Genomic DNA, 17903 nt, shown 5'->3' on the forward strand with positions numbered 1-17903 from the left:
TGCTAAGCATGTAAAGAAATCTGTGAGGGGGGGGAGGGGTTAAACATCTCCTCCAGCCATGGAAAATGCCCTATGTCATTTGCAATAATCTTAACCTAGAACTAAAGACATTTTTGAGGGTTATAACCCATGTATGTATGTATGTATGTATGTATATATATATATATATATATATATATATATATATATATATATATATATATATATATATATATATATATATATATATATATATATATATAATTATATTTGTCATCTGTGTCCCTAATGGGTAGATATCCCTTCCCTTCCTGCCACAACAGGAAGTGAGATGAAATCCCTCCAAAGTGAGAGAATCCCTGTTTGTCACCAGAACTAGATTTCCCCTCTGTTCCTGTCCTGGTGACAACCCAAAATTTGGGATTTTCTTTTGCTGTCTCTATTTTTATTGCTGTCTGCATCATAACTGACAGGGGTTCTAATCCCTCTCCATTCTGTCCACAACTTAAAAAAAAAAAAAAAAGTTTTATGGTTTCACTTACCTACTTTCATATTAAATTTATTTTATATTATAAACTGCTGGCGCTATATAAATCCTGTATAATAATACAAATTATTATTATTTATTATTATTATTATTATTAGTATTTTACATGTTCAATTTTATTAAATTATTTAGCAAAGTTACATTTAAAAAAGCCCATAATATGGGACACCTTGATCCCATATATCTCAAGATTTTAATAGAACATGAATAAGACAATCCTTTTTAATACTTCTAAGAACGAAAAAATCAAGTGTGTCTTACCACCTGTTCAACAAAAGCATCTATGCTTTTGAAAAAAAAACTGCCCCAAAACAAGCAAAAAGAAAAGGCAAGAAAAAAAAATATTATAACTTTAAATACTGTATAATTAAATGATTATTATTATATTGCTTGTCTTTTTCTATAACTGATTCCTTTACTGCTGAATTTATTGCACTGTTAACCATTCGCTTACAACCTAAAACATTTTTTATTCGGGGGGGGGAAACAAAAGAAAGTTTCGCCTTTTAGTTATACTTTATTGTGAGATCCTTTGTAGGCGATTGGGGGTTTTTTGTAGAGATTCATGCAGTATGGTGACAACTCCTATAAAGCATATCTATGCTGTAGATCAGGGTTGGGTAACCTCAGCACTGCGGCTGTTGTGGGACTACAAGTCCCATGAGGCACTGCAAAAGTGACAGCTACAGGGGTGACTCCTGGGGGCAGGGGGATGATGGGATTTGTAGTTTTGCTGGAGTGCCAAGGTTGCCTACCCCTTCTATAGACAATTGATACATTTACTTCATGAGCAAGGCAGATGGCAGCACACAGATTGGTGGACTTAAGCTAACTGATAGGGCCATGCAGACCAAACCAGTTGCCACAGAGGACAGCAGAACACTAGCTGGTACCCTGCATAGGATGGCATCAACTGGATCAGGGCAGAGCATGCAATGGACTGGCACTCCGCATAGTATGCCATCAGCTGGAACCAGGCAGTGGGAGCCACCATTGGCCACCACACATCGTATGCAACCAACTAGCACTGGGCAGAGGCCATCCCCAACTAGCACTGGGCAGAGGCCATCACCACCCAGGGCTATGCAGAGGCCATCACCGCCTAGCGCCAGGCAGAGGCCATCACCGCCTAGCGCCAGGCAGAGGCCATCACCGCCTAGCGCCAGGCAGAGGCCATCACCGCCTAGCGCCAGGCAGAGGCCATCACCGCCTAGAGCCAGGCAGAGGCCATCACCGCCTAGAGCCAGGCAGAGGCCATCACCGCCTAGCGCCAGGCAGAGGCCATCACCGCCTAGCGCCAGGCAGAGGCCATCACCGCCTAGCGCCAGGCAGAGGCCATCACCGCCTAGCGCCAGGCAGAGGCCATCACCGCCTAGCGCCAGGCAGAGGCCATCACCGCCTAGCGCCAGGCAGAGGCCATCACCGCCTAGCGCCATGCAGAAAACCCTCACCACCTAGCGCCATGCAGAGGCCATCACCACCTAGCACCGGGCAGAGGACATTTGCAACTGGCACCTCACAGAGCCCACCACCAAGTAACAACTCCAGAACATCAAGAGTCTTGGGTTTTCTAAGGCACCTTTTGGAAGATCACTTGGAGCAACAATGACCCAGAAAGAGAGGAATGAATCTTCACATGGAGTATAAAAATGTTGCGCTAAGGATTCCCCGACCATTGGGGTCAGCCATGAGGGAGTCTACAATCACGTCCGATTAACATCCTGCAATCCATACATATGTTGCATTTCATTAATATAGTAATTATAATACTGGTATATGGGGTGTATAATAGTCACAGGCTGGGGGTGGATCTAGGTTGACCTGGGCTCAGAGGAAGTAGGTTGAATATTGCTGGTCATCAAGCTACGCAAAAGAAAAAAAATTTTTTGGAGTGAATATGAATATTGCAGAAAAATCTGTTGTTTTATCTCTCTAATGGTCTTTTCATTCTGATCTTGTGATTGTTGGATGGAGTTCTGCTCTCATGTTGTCACATTTCCCTCTTCTTTTTTTTTCTCAGAAACTCCAGAAGGGGTGCAATTATCCCAAAGTGTTATGGGGCTTGAAAAGCAGTCACACCCGCTGCTTCCTCCTCCCCCACCCAGGAAAAGGGATAACAGGAGAGGGGCAGGGGCGGCTTCAAGGTAATGACCCCCTCCCCCACCCCCCCCTACATGGCGCCAAGTAATCATTTTATTGTTCATACGCTTTTCAGTTTTGTTTATCACTTCAGTTCACAGTAGGATGCGCTGCAGGAAATGCACACGGATCGCATTCAGATCGTACTGCCCTTGTGATCTGCAGCGGGTGTCAGTCATAATGACACCCCAATTGCAGGTCATAAACGCAGTGCGTTTTGCTTGCACCGGATCGCATGGTACAATGAATGACTACAGTCTGGTTGAAGCGTGTTCCCAAAATTGCTACATGCATGACTTTGTTGCGATTTGAGTCTATTCAAACTGAATGGGCTCGAATCGCACCGAATCACATGCGACTTGTACAGGAATGTGGTGCGATTTTTCATATCCAATTTATAGTGTGAACTCAGGTTGCACCGATATTTGGCATTGGTGCCGGTGTCCTATCATATAAGGTCCTCCATCCGATAGTGTCCGCTGCGTGCTGCGCATGCGCAGTACACAGCAACACAGATTCTGAAAATTGCCGAGGATGAACGCCGCCTGCGCCGTGAGTCCAGGTTCTATCCCCACTATCCAAGTGGACATAGAGTAGGAATATAAAAGAGCCGAGCGCAACGAGGCCGAGCCCGAATCGTGGCGAACGGCCCTCTAATATTCACAACCCTATATCCACTTGGATGGTGGGGCTACCACCTCCACTCACGGCGCAGGCGCCGTTCAGCTTCAGAGATTCTCAGAAGCTTTGTCTGCTCCGTACTGCGCATGCGCAGTACGGGGCGGACACTATATGATGGCCGGACACTGTATGGCAGAACACCGGTACCAAGTATTTACAAGAGTACTCGTGCTAATGCTCCAGTTCCTGAAACCGATACCTTTTTTGCAGTGCGATTTGAGCAGATAAAAAAATGAATGGGCTCAAGTCACACTGCAAAAGAATTGTGTGAGATTTGAACAGGAATGTGGGCGGAGGGGGGTTGGGGGGGCAGTGTGGGTTTTGAGGATGTGGGGCGAATGTGACCATGTTTTATGTTCCCCCCTAATATGGGTATTACAGGAAACTGTAATAAAAGGTGGACAGAGAACGTAAAATGAAACCTTGTACAATTCCTATCCGAATCGCACTACCCCTGTGCGAACTCAGGCTTGTCATAGTGACTCCAGCCTGTGCGATTCGGACAGGAATTGCACCGCATTCTGGTTCAAATCGCGCGTGATTCCGTGCAGTGAGTTTTGAGCCCATTGATTTTGCGTGGGCACAAATCGCACAGCAAAGGTATCGGAGAATTTGCGTGAGTACTCGTATCAATGCTTAGTATCGGCACTGATATCGGTGCAACAGGATCTAAAGACGCATTTTAGAGCAGACTATAATTGAAGGACAAATGAGAAAACATCTCAGTGCTGAATGATGTCATTGTGCCAGAATGGCGCGTCATTGGCGCTCCGCCGTGGTGGAAATTCCGGTAGAATCTCACAATGTTCAGACTGGATTAGTAATGATCGTCTTCCCTGAATCTGAAATTAGCAGCACAGGAACTGCACAACATTTCCTGTACAATTCACATGCGATTCAGTGCAGTGCGATCTGAGCCTATTCATTTTGTATGGGCTTAAATCGTACCGCAAAAGTGACCAAAGGTACTTGTACGCGCCGGTAAAAAAAAATAAAAAAAAATGGTATTGGTGCAAACCCTGGTGCGAACCGGGGCTTAAAGCGGAACTTCCAGCGATATGGTTGGTTAAATACGGTGGCAGCTTTCCTCTTCTCCTGACTGCCTCTTGATTGGCTGGCGAGGGATGACGTCATCCCGCACATGCGCATGGGGGTCAGTCATTGTGGCACAGCTGAAGTGTGCTGGGAATGCATGCTGAGATGTGCATTTGGTGGGGAACCTGTGAGCAGGCAGGTAATCTTGTGTTAGGGAGATCTGCACTTGCAGCCGGGCCTTGGCATTCTGCCACCATGGGGGTGTGGGGCCCCTGCAGAATATGTGAAGGGGTCCCCATAATTAAGAGCCCCACAACCAGGGGAGCTGATTGGCTATCTACCATACAAAGCTGCACCAGATTGGAGTGTTGCAGGTGCAATGTTCAAGTGGCAGAGCTCTCCCCCCCCCCCCCCGGCCTCCAGTCTGTATGGGGGACCTGGCTGAAGGGGGTGCTACTGAGCTGCACCAATAAGGCTCCATTCAAAACTAGGCAATTTGAATCGCCGCAATTCTGCCTACAATTCTAAATTTGAACGGCACCTAATATCGCGGTGCGGTTCTGCCGCAAATGTTGCGTGATAAATTGCGGCAAACCCGTATCGCATGAAGCATGTCGCCCCCCCCAAAAGTACCTCCTGAACTTTTTTTTTTAGCAACTTGCTTCTCGCGACGTGGTTTGTCGCAATTGCAGCACAATTTATCGCACGACAATCGCGAAGGCCGAACCACGCCACAATTTTAGGCGTCGTTCAAACGAATGGCATCTCAAACGTGCGTTCTCCGATTTTGGTCATTCACGCCTCGGCGCTTTCAAATCGTGAGCAGAATCGCAGCAAATTGCGATTCGACGCACCGAGGTGTGAAATGCAGGCTTAGCGGCACCCCAATCGCAATCTGTGATTTTGCTGCAGCGAATTGCAACACTTGCTGCTCAAAAAAAGGGTCCGGAGCTTCTTGTTGGGTCGACGGCGTTGCGATTAGCCACGATTGCAGCGCGATTTATCCTGCAAAAAGCGTGAAGTTAGGGTGCCATTTTAAGAAGCCGCCGCAAGCACGTCGCACTTTTTTTTTTTTTTGTTTGTTTTTTTCGGCGATTCTGGAATCGCTGGCAGAATTGTGCAATTCTACCAGCGATTCCAATACGCTCCGGCGTGAACGGGATCTAAAGATGCATTTTTAGAGCAGACTATAATTGAAGGACACATGAGAAAACATCTCAGTGCTGAATGATGTCATTGTGCCAGAATGGCGCGTCATTGGCGCTCCGCCGTGGTGGAAATTCCGGTAGAATCTCACAATGTTCAGACTGGATTAGTAATGATAGTCTTCCCTAATCTCCGTCTTGGCTCTGGGTCGCATTATAATTGTCCCCTCTCTCCCCTCCCCCCCCATGACAGATATGGATGAAGACTTCCAGGAGAACCTGCGCGTGTTCATAGCGGACGTGGTGAAAGGAGTCTGGCACCGGACTAAGACGGACCGGAGCGGGGAGCTCCTCACCTGCTCACACCTCCCCTCCGTCCTGCAGGTCGGTATGAAGACGCTTCATATTCGGGATTAATGAAAGAATAAGACAAAAGCGCAACGTTCTCTCCAACCGGCCGCTGCAGGATTGCGGAAATAAATCCATTTGGGGCCCCTTTATACTGGTGCTGTATGGGGGACACGTGTTACCGCAGTGAGGTGCCATTCATTTTTTTTTTTTTTTTAGCCCTCATTCACACCGGAGCGACTTGTCATGCGATTTGTCAGGTCACATTTGGCATGACAAGTCGCACCCTATTGTCGGCAATCGCCCTGTTCATATCGGTGCGACACCAACTTTTTTGCGGTGCCACATCAATTTTAAAAAAGTGGTTCCTGCGCTACTTTTTGGCGATTTTTTTTTTTTTTTTTTTTTCAGCTGCGACTTGCATAGACATTTTGTTTGTGAAGCCCCCGCAGATGTCTTCCAAGTCGCAAACCTGAAGTCGCACTGTACAATTGTACGATTTGTAGATGAAGTCGCACAATTTCAAAGGCGCGTTCAATGTGAACGGGGGGCGTAATGACACCTCCAGTAGCATTAAGGCAATGAACAGTACACTGTAATCTAAGGACCCATTAACACTGTTGCCTTGCAGTAACACGCAATACATGCATTGCGGAGCCATTCATTCTGAATTACCCACAATGCATGTAACATGTGTCCCCATGCAGTGACAGTTTGTGTCCTCCTCTTTTTTTCACATACCCGAAGTAATTCTCCATCTATGTCTTCATTTCTTCTAGGAATTTGTCAGTGTTCTTGAGCGACAAAAATACGGCTTCTCAACACCGATGGAGGTAAGTCTTTATTATATCGGCTCAAATAAACCGACTAAGTGGATTTTTCCTTGCCATAGTCCATTACGTACACACACATGGAATATGCTGTCCTCTGATTGGAGAAGAGCAGGGTCACCAGTAAGGGGTTACATGGAGCAATGCCATAAGGGGCCCATCAGGGGCGGTCCGGGCCCAGCAAAGACTGCCTATAAGTGTTCTTCCTCCTAGCAAACCATATACAGTGGAACCTTGGTTTACGAGTAATGCGATTAACAAGCGTTTTGAAAGACGAGCAAACTTTTTTTTTTTATTATTCTGACTCGGTTTGCGAGTGTCGTCTCACAAAAACGAGCAGAATTCAAGCTAATGGGGTGTGCAGTACCGCATTTGGCCAGAGGTGCGGGGGGGCGCTGGTGACACTCGGAACGGTTCGGAGCCGTTCGGAGACACTCCGTTCCCGAGTGTTTCCAAGCCTTTCCGATGCTTTCTGAGTTCAGCCGAGCTGTCCCTGAGTATTTCTGACGCTCTCCAGCACCCCCCCCCGAACCTCTGGCCACATGCGGTATTACATGTAATAGAAGTCAATACGGAACGAATTATCTCCGTTTCCATTGACTTCTATGGGGAAACTCGCTTTGATATGGGAGTGATTTGGATTACAAGCATTCTCCTGGACCCTGGGGGCTTTAAATATATCTCTTATAGTGACCTGATACAGGAGCAATCACATTTTATACTGAATGTTCTTACAATATTTCTTAAATTAGAATAATAGGGCATTAAAAACTGTATGATCTATAAATTTGCACAATGCGTGGACAAGTATGTCTTAGGAACATGAGTCAACAATAACTGCATATCATTGCAATTGACTGTTTAAGAACAACATCAAACAATTCACTGTATTGTTTGATGTACTTAAACAGTCAATTGCAATGATATGCAGTTATTGGCTTTTTACAATATTTAATAAATTACGTTTATTATAAACAATCAGTTGGTCTTGCACCGATACTTAGTTGCCTTCAAAGTCCCAATCCTCTTTGGAGGACCCTTTCCTCACATATCGAAGAGTCCTGAAGAAGCCCATCTTCCAAAGAAACATGTAGGCCAGTGGTCTCCAAACTGCAGTCCATGGGCCGGATGCGCCCCTTTTCTTGCCTTTATCTCAGGCCCTTGGGGCACTATTCCTCCCTGCTAATATGAAGCATTATTTCCCTCTCACTGACACCAACGATGTAGCACCATTCCTTTCACGGACCCCAACAATGAGGCATTATGCCTTCCACTGACGCCAATGATGGGGCACTATTACTCCCACTGACATAAACAATTGTGCACTTTTTTCCACTGACATTGATGATGGGGCACTGACACCAGTAATGGAGCACTTCTTCTACTGACACCAATGATGGGGCATCATTCGTTCCACTGATACCAACAATGGGGCATCTTTTACTGACACCAATGGCGGAGCATTAATTCCCTCCAATGACACTAATGATGGAGCACTACTCCTTCCACTGACACCGACAGTGGGGTAGTATTCCTCCCACTGACCCCAGTGATGGAGCATTATTTCTTCCACTGCCAACGGCAATGGGGCATCTTCCACTGACACCATTGATGGGGCACTTTTCTCCTCACCAAGATAAACAATGGAGCACTATTCCTTCCACTGAAAACAACCACGGGAATATTCCTCCCACTGATACCAATGATGTGCCACTATTCCTCCTCCCAGTGACCAGAGGCACTTTGTCATTTTTTTCCTCCCACTAACGCTGGGGCATTTTCTTCTCCCACTGGTGACAGTACAGCCCCCCCAACACCCCCCCAAGTCTGAAGGAAAATAAACTGGCCCTTTGTATAGAAAGTTTGGAGAGCCCTGCCACAGACCTTGATTCTCTTTCGACTTGTCAATTTCTTGTATCCAATTCTTTTGTGTATGATGTGTTTGTAATGAATGAAATACTTGTATAGCGCACAATGCGAACTGAATCGCCTCTAGGCCTATTGGGCAAATTTTATGAAACTTTGTAATAAAATTCTGTATATTTTATATTTGTTCCTGTATCAGGTCACTATAGGAGGTATGTTTAAAGTCACCTTTTGTCATACAGTATATAAGGTTCTCTAGTAGGAAGGACACTCATAGGCAGTCTTTGCTGGACCCGGCACCCCCTGCTGAGCCCCTTAAAGAGGAGCTGCACCTAAAAAAAAAAAATATTAAAAGCCAGCAGCTACTAATATTGCAGCTGCTGACTTTTAATAATATCACACTTACCTGTCCCAGGTTCCAGCGATGTCGGCGGCAGATGACGAGCGATCGCTCGTCTCGCTGCAGGCACCACCGCCATCCTCTGTCAGGGAATCGGGAAGTGAAGCATGAGGGCTTCACTGCCCGTTTCCCTACTGCGCATGCGCGAGTCGCGCTGCGCTGGTTCCCCGCTGTGTCTCTGGGAACTGTGTGCTTCCCAGAACACAACGGGGGGGGGGGCGGAGCCATGCAGCGGTGGGCGGAGCCATGCGGCGGTCTGTCCGGAAGTGGGTGCAGTTACCTGGATTATCCAGGTAACTGCACCCCCCTCCCCCCCGAAAGGTGCCGATTGTGGCACCGGAGGGGGGGAAGGATAATACTAGCGGAACTTCCCCTTTAGGGTGAAGAACCGCTTTAAGGCAATACAACCTAGTACCCCTTTACTGGTGGTCCTGGTTTGCTAAATATTGCTAAATGACAATGACAACATTGATTTCTGTCCCTCTTACTACCGACCTCTGTGTACACCCCCATACATGGGCGGCCCTTCCATTGTGGGCGACCCCCCCCTATCCATGTCGCTGCCCTCCCTATCCATGTACCTTTCAGGATGCCAGGCGCGTCAATTGCTATGGCTGGGGTGGGCTGAAATGTGTTTTTTGAAGCACTGTATAGAGCCAGAGGCTCTAATAGGGTGGGCTAGGGGTGCAGAGCATTGCATCCAGAGCCCAACCAGGTGTGTTGCAACAGCGAATGAATATTTGCTGTTGCAACACTGATCCTCCCCCTGACCAATCGAAAAGCCCAATTGGCTGAAAGGACAGGCGATCCTATTGGACGCCTAGGAGAAGAAGGGAGGAGCCGCACAGAAGACACAGGAACCTGCCCGCTGTCCATAGAAGCCTGCTCCCGCCGTGTTGCCTGCCGGAGCCTGCAACCTGACCACTGGGGCCTGCTGGGGTAAGTGCGGAGGGGGGGGGGGTGCTGAGATGCCACCGACCAACAGGAGGGTTGTTTGCAGACCAAAAGGGGGAGTTGTTTGTCGACCAACAGGAGGAGTGGTTTTCCAACCAACGGGGGGTTGTTTGCCGACCAACGGGGGGAGTTGTTTGCCGATCCAATGGGCTGGAGTTGTTTGCCGATCCAATGGGCTGGAGTTGTTTGCCGATCCAACGGGGGGAGTTGTTTGCCGATCCAACGGGGGGGAGTTGTTTGCCGATCCAACGGGGGGGGGAGTTGTTTGCCGATCCAACGGGGGGGGGGAGTTGTTTGCCGATCCAACGGGGGGGGGGAGTTGTTTGCCGATCCAACGGGGGGGGGGAGTTGTTTGCCTACCAACGGGGGGGGAGTTGTTTGCCTACCAACGGGGGGGAGTTGTTTGCCGACCAACGGGGGGGAGTTGTTTGCCGACCAACGGGGGGGAGTTGTTTGCCGACCAACGGGGGGAGTTGTTTGCCGACCAACGGGGGGAGTTGTTTGCCGACCAACGGGGGGGAGTTGTTTGCCGACCAACGGGGGGGAGTTGTTTGCCGACCAACGGGGGGGAGTTGTTTGCCGACCAACGGGGGGGAGTTGTTTGCCGACCAACGGGGGGGAGTTGTTTGCCGACCAACGGGGGGGAGTTGTTTGCCGGCCAACGGGGGGGAGTTGTTTGCCGGCCAACGGGGGGGAGTTGTTTGCCGGCCAACGGGGGGGAGTTGTTTGCCGGCCAACGGGGGGGAGTTGTTTGCCGGCCAACGGGGGGAGTTGTTTGCCGACCAACGGGGGGAGTTGTTTGCCGACCAACGGGGGGAGTTGTTTGCCGACCAACAAGGGGAGTTGTTTGCCGACCAACAAGGGGAGTTGTTTGCCGACCAACAGGGGGAGTTGTTTGCCGACCAACAGGGGGAGTTGTTTGCCGACCAACAGGGGGAAAAAAAAACTGAAAAAAAACACCGGCTGCCACTGCCCCCATGCACCCAGTCTTGGAGTCTTCATGTGACTGACTGGCCTTCTTCGCACTCTGCAGGACTCGTAAACAAAGGAGAGTGGACCAGGCAATGTTGTAGGTGTGGCTTGACCTAATCAGCTATGCCCCTCACCCGCACAATGCTATTCTTTTGAGTCCCAGACATTGCATATGCTAGCATTGACAGTCCCACAGAGCACAAAGGAAGGTGGGGCCCTAACTGGAAGGGGGTGTACTGGGCCCCAAGATTCCAAATGGCTGCCCTAGGGGAAAAGCATATGAGAAGGGCCAAAGATCTTTATCAATTTTTAAACCTTGTGAGAAAAGTGACATCACAATTAGAAATGAGCCAATCGGTTTGGACAAATCCAACTGTCCCTATCTGCAATTGGTTGCTTCCCATATACGGCCACATACCGCCATCTCTCACTCTCAGTTCTCTCTTCCAGATGTTTTATGCTATTATGAACCAGAAGACCCTGGAGAACACCAAGATGGAGCTGGCAGAATTCCTCAACAATCAGGTGAGTGACCACATCCGAGGAAAAAAAAAAACTGGGTTTGTAGTGGGACATTTAGTATAGTTCTGACCGTGACTAGGATACGGCCCAGACAGACACTAGTAACAGCAGCGGTCAGCCCTGTTCTCAGCTCTGAGTGATAAGAGAAATAAGGGAGGAAAACCAACCAGATCTGTATTGTGTTTAGTAAACACCCATAGATATGTGCTGTGATTGGCCCCAGCAATCAGCAGGTTCACAGCCAAAATCATTGGCTGCGAGCCTGCTGATGAACGCATGCTGTGTCCAATCACAGGCAGGAGATGCATGTGCGCCTGTCAACCAGGAAGTTGGGAGCCGACAGCCAGCAGTAAAATTACTACTGGCTGGTCAGCAGTAGTTCAAATCCCTGCAGAGTGTTTTTTATTTTTTTTTCCTTAACACAAGTGGAGTTCCCCTTTTTAAGTGAATCGCATGCATCTAGATTCTAGAAGATAACAATGTGTTTTTTTTTTTGTTTTTTTTTGTCTCCTCTCAGCCTTCCCACCTCCTACCATCCACCATGAGGACGCTCGTCTCCGAGAAGGTGGAGGATCTGACCAAAAAGTTCACCGACTCCTTGAAGGGTCCCAACCCCTCCCACCACGCCACAGTGCTGAGAGAGCTGGAGTCTCATCTGCAGGAAGAACAGGAGAAGTTCTGCTCTGGGTACACGACGCGTTTCACCTGTAACGCCATCGGACTGGGCCTGACGGCGGGGATCGGGCTCTATGGGGTGGTTGGTGCCGCCGCTGCGAGGGGCACCGTCGTCCTGGCCACACAGCCGGCCGTGGTCGTTGCAGAGAAGGTGGTAGCCGAGTCGGTGGTCACGGGCACTGTCAACCTGCTGAAGAGCGGAATGTCCGCCCTGGTGGGGCGATTTTTCCGAGGTGGCCTTTGATGCATAATGGGGAGTAACTGCCCCCCCCGAAATAAATCTCCCAGATGTGTCTAGAATGCTGGTTTTAAAATGAAAAGCATTACTTCCCATGCTGCGTACACACGATTCGGAATTCTCGTCTGAAAAAGCTCTGATGGTTTTCCCAACGGAATTCGGCTCAAGCTGTCTTGCCTACACGCGGTCACACCAAATTCCGATCGTTTAGAACGCGGTGACGTACAACACGTACGACGGGACTAGAAAAAAAAGAAGTTCAATAGCCAGTAGCCAATAGCTTCCATCTCGTAGTTGAATCTGAGCATGCGTGATTTTTGGCGTGTCGGAATTGCATACGCACGATCGGAATTTCCCATAGAAAGTTTTTCCGACGGGAAAATTGAGAACATGCTATCAATTTTTGGGCTGGCAGAAATTCGGACAGCTATATTCCGATGGAGCGTACACACGGTCGCATTTTCCGATGAAAAGCTCTCATCGGTCTTTTTTTTGGCCGGAATTCCGATCGCCTGTACGCGGCGTCACAGAGTTCACAGTACTTTATCTCCGAGGTTCTCATCCCTTTCCTCAAGTACCCCCAACGGGTCGTGTTTTGGGAATTTCTCGTAGATAAAATACCTGTCCAAAATGCCAAGCCGTTGACTCTGATTTAAGGAAAGATAAGAATAGGAGTGCAGCGCTGGATAATGTACTAAAGTGCAATACAAATAAATATGATTTATGATGTAATATTAGTCAAAAATATGTGCAGATAAAAATAAAAAAAAATACAACAATATAAAAATAATCCACATATGATTACTGCAATGGCAGCAAAAAACGTGCATGTAAACACAAAAGAAAAAAAAACATAAAAAAAAAAATATCATAAGTGTAGATATCCAGTGAAAGATTTCCAGTGTGAAACCATGGGTGTGTAATATCACCACCGTGCTACCCGTCACCTTTCAATAAAAATGGAGGCTTACCAAAAAGCCTGTGACCGCCCTTACTCAGGCGGGGGGGTCAAATGAGGCTTAGTAGAACAAGAAGATCGCTGGTGAAATCTTAGAGACTTCCCTCACAGGTGACCGGCTTGCATCTATAAATGCACCTTCTGAGGCACGCTCCCAGGAGGCAGTCCCTACACGTCAGTGGATGTTCCCTTCCACGGGTGAAGTACAGGCATCCGGGGGGGTTTCCCAGGTAGAGGACAGGAAAAAAAAAACAAGAGTGGGAGAGAATAAAACTCCAGTAGTGCAGAGATTCCTTTTGATTGGTTTATTAAAAGTTTCCAAAGATAGGACAAAAATCCCAATACATAAAAATGTTCCTTGCAAGGATAATATAAAAAAATAGCTCTGTTCGTATCTACAGAGACGGTTCGCGCATGCGCAGTGCGTGTATACGTGACGACCCTATGACCGTTTCGTCACAACTGACGTCGTCATCAGGAAAACCTGCAAACGTGGCCTGTTGAGGGTGCTTGTGGACTGAGGTTGAGTGGTTCACTGCTCTGACTGACAATGCCTCTACAGAGACGGTTTGCGCATGTGCAGTGCGTGTATACGTGACGACCCTACGACCGTTTTGTCACAACTGACGTCGTCATCAGGAAAACCTGCAAACGTGGCCTGTTGTGGGTGCTTGTGGACTGAGGTTGAGTGGTTCACTGCTCTGGTTTTATCTGCCAAAGGACAGTGCCATCTTTGTTCAGGCATCACGCAAGCTGCCAGGGATCGGCAGCAGCACGATGGATGGCCAGATCTGCATGGCTACACTTGAGAAAACTAAGACCAGACTGTGTATAGTAATGTAAAATTATCTACAGTGAAACCAAAATTCATCCAAACAGGAGAAAAAAGCAAATTTAAAGTGTTACTAAACCCACAACAGTAAAATCGGTCTGTATATGCAGTAAAGCATGCTTGTTATACTCACAGTGGAAACTAAGGGGTTAATCCTCTGCATTGCATAAAAAGGCTGTTTGAGCCTGTCTTCTCTGATCCTCCCCTCCTTCCATCATCCCCAATCCATCTCCTGATAGTACAGAGCTAGGGGACAAGCTGCACATGATCAGTTTGGTGTGTATTGCCAGAGTGTTTTTTTTTTTTCTTGGGAGGGTGCATGTGATCAGCACAGGGCCAATCGGCACTGTCCAGACAGAGGGTCAGGGGTGTACTGCATCCTCATAGGACAATTGGGAGAGAATGAAAACTCCTACAAGCTTTAACCAGACACTGATAAAAGTCACAAGACTGCTATATACTGCTGATGAGAAAAGGTATTTAGTAGTTTTTATATTTACTGAAATAATTGCATTTCCGTGTACTGTGGGAGACCAGATATAGTGAATGCAGAGTCCTGGGTTTAGTATCACTTTAACCACTTAAGGACCGGAAGGATTTGCCCCCTTAATGACCAGGCCATTTTTTTTGCGATACGGCACTGCGTCGCTTTAACTGACAATTGCGCGGTTGTGCGACGTGGCTCCCAAACAAAATTGGTTTCTTTTTTTTATCCCACAAATAGAGCTTTCTTTTGGTGGTATTTGATCACCTCTGTGTTTTTTATATTTTGCGCTATAAACAAAAAAAGAGCGACAATTTAAAAAAATATATATATTTTTTACTTTTTGCTATAATAAATATCCCCAAAAAAAAGTCTTCATCAATTTAGGCCAATTATGTATTCTTCTACATATTTTTGGTAAAAAAAATTGCAATAAGTGTATATTGATTGTTTTGCGCAAAAGTTTTATAGCGTCTACAAAATAGGGCATAGATTAATGGCATTTTTATTATAAATTCATTTTTTTAATATTAATGGCGTGATCAGGGATTTTTTTTTTTTGCGGGACTGCGACATTGCGGCAGACAGATCGGACACTTTTGACACTTTTTTGAGATCATTGACATTTCTAAAGCGATCAGAGAAAAAAAATATCCACTGATCCCTGTATAAATGTCACTGGCAGGGAAGGGGTTAGCACGTGGGAGGCTTTCAAGGGGTTAAAGCGGAGCTCCACCCTAAAGTGGAGCTTCCGCTCATTGGAACCCTCCCCCCCCTCCGGCGCCACAATTGGCACCTTTCAGGGGGGAGGGGGGTGCAGGTACCTGTACAGTACAGGTATCTGCACCCACTTCCGGCGTAGATTCTGCAGAATCTACGCCCCTTTCCGCAGAATCTACGCCCCTTTCCGAAGGTCCCCCGCTGTCTGCTGGGAAACACATGGATCCCAGAGACAGCGGGGACCATCCTTATTGCGCAGCGCGACTCGTGCATGCGCAGTAGGGAACCGGGAAATGAAGCCGCAAGGCTCCACTTCCTGATTCCCATACCCAAGATGGCGGCGGCAGCACCCGAGAGACGATCGAGAGATCGGCTTCGGGTGCCGACATCGCAGGCGCGCTGGGCAGGTAAGTGTCATTATTTTAAAAGTCAGCAGCTGCCGCATTTGTAGCTGCTGACTTTAAAAAAAAAAAAAAAACGGCGGACTCACGCTTTAAGTGTTCCCTGGGAGGTGTTTCTAACTGTGGGGGCAGTGAAGTGATTGGAGGAGGAGAGAGATCGCTGTTCCTGATCACTAGGAACAGCAGATCTCTTGACTCCCCTGTCAGAAGGTGGATCGGTCTGTTTACATTGACACATCCCCGTTTCGGCACTCTGAGGAGGGGTCAGCGGGTCGCCAGCGGACATTGCAGCCGCCGGCCAAGTGCACCGGCTCTGGCTTTGCACCGCGGGCCCCTCCGGCGGCGTTCACGGGCCCCCTAGAGCTCTTAAAGTGGCCAACGTTCACCTATGGCGATTCGGGCATCCGTGGCAACCTGCCGCAGTATGACGGCGAGTGGTCGGCAAATGGTTAAAGATATAAGTGAACCCAGTGAAAAAACACCTAACTAAACAATCCTAGCAGGAAGCAAACTAGCTACATACACAATGTATACAAATGGGGAACACAGAAAACAGGGTAAAAAAAAGGCATAGGGAACATATAGGAAGGGGAAACCAGAACTGGGATCAGGAACAAGGCAGCAGGGTTCCGTGTATCAATACAAGACGAACAGGGACAGGATAAATGGCTAGCAGTATCTGGCAAAAAAAAAAAAAAAACACTGATGCGAGAGGTAAATGTAAAGGAGGAACAAAATACCCTCCCAGCAGCCAGCATCAGGTGGCAACTGATTACTGGAGACTGCTGGCTGTTAGGAGACACCCGGTGGTGGACAGAAGAATTACACTGTGCCAAAATGGGAGGATTCCTGTTAGGATTGCTTGTCTATATTCTGTCCCTACTCTTCTGGCACCTTTCCTACCACTATTCGCTTTCCCTGGCAGACGGCTGACCTGTCCCTACGCTATCTATTCACACAATGTGTGCCAAGCCCCAGGGTCTTAAATAGATTCTGCCTGACCCAAGATGGCTGCCAGAATCTCATGCATTCAATTGGCTGCTTCCCCAGTGACCAGTAAACGATAGAGGAGCATGTTCCTCCCGACTTCCTCTCCCTCTGCAGTTGAGCGCCACCTGCAGTAGAGAAAATAAACTGCATCTGCCTACACAGTCACGGCCTGGTGCTCCCAGGATGGGGTTTTAATGATACAATTTGGAACTTTTCTGAAAAAAAAAAAAATTCTACTGTTGCTGCCTGTTGGGGCATTTTAGAGCAGGGGGTCTGAAACTGGCGGACCTCCAGCTGTTGGGGAACTACAAGTCCCATCGTGCCTCTCCCTGTGGGCGTCAGCCTTGCAATGCCTCATGGGAGTTGTAGTTTTGCAACAGACAGTTTGAGATCTCCTGATTTAGAGGATTTATTCACGCAAATTTGTAAAATCACTGAAAGGCAAACTATAATTGGCAATACAAATTGTTGGTCAATGAATTCCTATACACAATTCTGAAAAATCAATTTGTGTGTTACTTGAACTTCAGAAAATAAAATACACAAAGTGCAAACTTTTCATGATTTTTATTGGACATACTTTTCATGTGTTAATTCTTCTAAAAAAAAAAAAAAAAAAAAAAACAATTTCTGGGCCAATCCACTAAGGGCCTGCTTACACTTCAAAATGGGATATGGGATGCTTTTTTTTTTTAACCACTTCAGCCCCGGAAGTTTTTACCCCCTCTTCCTGGCCAGGCCATTTTTTGCGCTACGGCACTGCGTTATTTTAACTGCCAATTGCGTGGACGTGCGACTCTGTACCCAAATAAAATTGATTTCCTTTTTTTTTTTTTTTTTCCACAAATATAACTTTCTTTTGGTGGTACTTGATCACCGCTGCAATTTTTTTTTTTTATTATTATTTATTTATTTATTTATTTTGCGGCACTGCGTTACTTTAACTGCCAATTGCGTGGACGTGCGACTCTGTACCCAAATAAAATTGATTTCCTTTTTTTTTTTTCCACAAATATAACTTTAATTTGGTAGTACTTGATCACCGCTGCAATTTTTTTTAAATTATTTATTTATTTATTTTGCGCTATAAACAAAAAAAGACTAACAATTTTAAAAAAAAGAATATTTTTAAAATTTTTACTGTAATACATTTTCAAAAAAATATTCTTCATCAATTTAGGCCAATA

General features: G+C 47.0%; 1 protein-coding gene across 1 annotated transcript in view; it reads left to right on the top strand.

Annotated features, from left to right (window-relative positions):
• Positions 1-17273, top strand: part of LOC143923425 (RING finger protein 112-like) — a 57597-nt gene extending 40324 nt beyond the window's left edge. Inside the window, exons 9-13 of the mRNA XM_077447084.1 lie at positions 2547-2670; positions 5780-5910; positions 6654-6707; positions 11347-11421; positions 11936-17273. Of these exons, the coding sequence (XP_077303210.1) occupies positions 2547-2670; positions 5780-5910; positions 6654-6707; positions 11347-11421; positions 11936-12337 (786 nt within the window). The 3' untranslated portion in view covers positions 12338-17273. The remainder of the gene's footprint in view (positions 1-2546; positions 2671-5779; positions 5911-6653; positions 6708-11346; positions 11422-11935) is intronic.
• The last annotated feature ends 630 nt before the right edge of the window (positions 17274-17903 follow it).

The sequence above is a fragment of the Lithobates pipiens genome, unplaced genomic scaffold, assembly GCF_037356315.1.
Source record: "Lithobates pipiens isolate NorthernLeopardFrog02 unplaced genomic scaffold, aLitPip1_a1.2 Scaffold_22, whole genome shotgun sequence".
Classification (NCBI taxonomy): domain Eukaryota; kingdom Metazoa; phylum Chordata; class Amphibia; order Anura; family Ranidae; genus Lithobates; species Lithobates pipiens.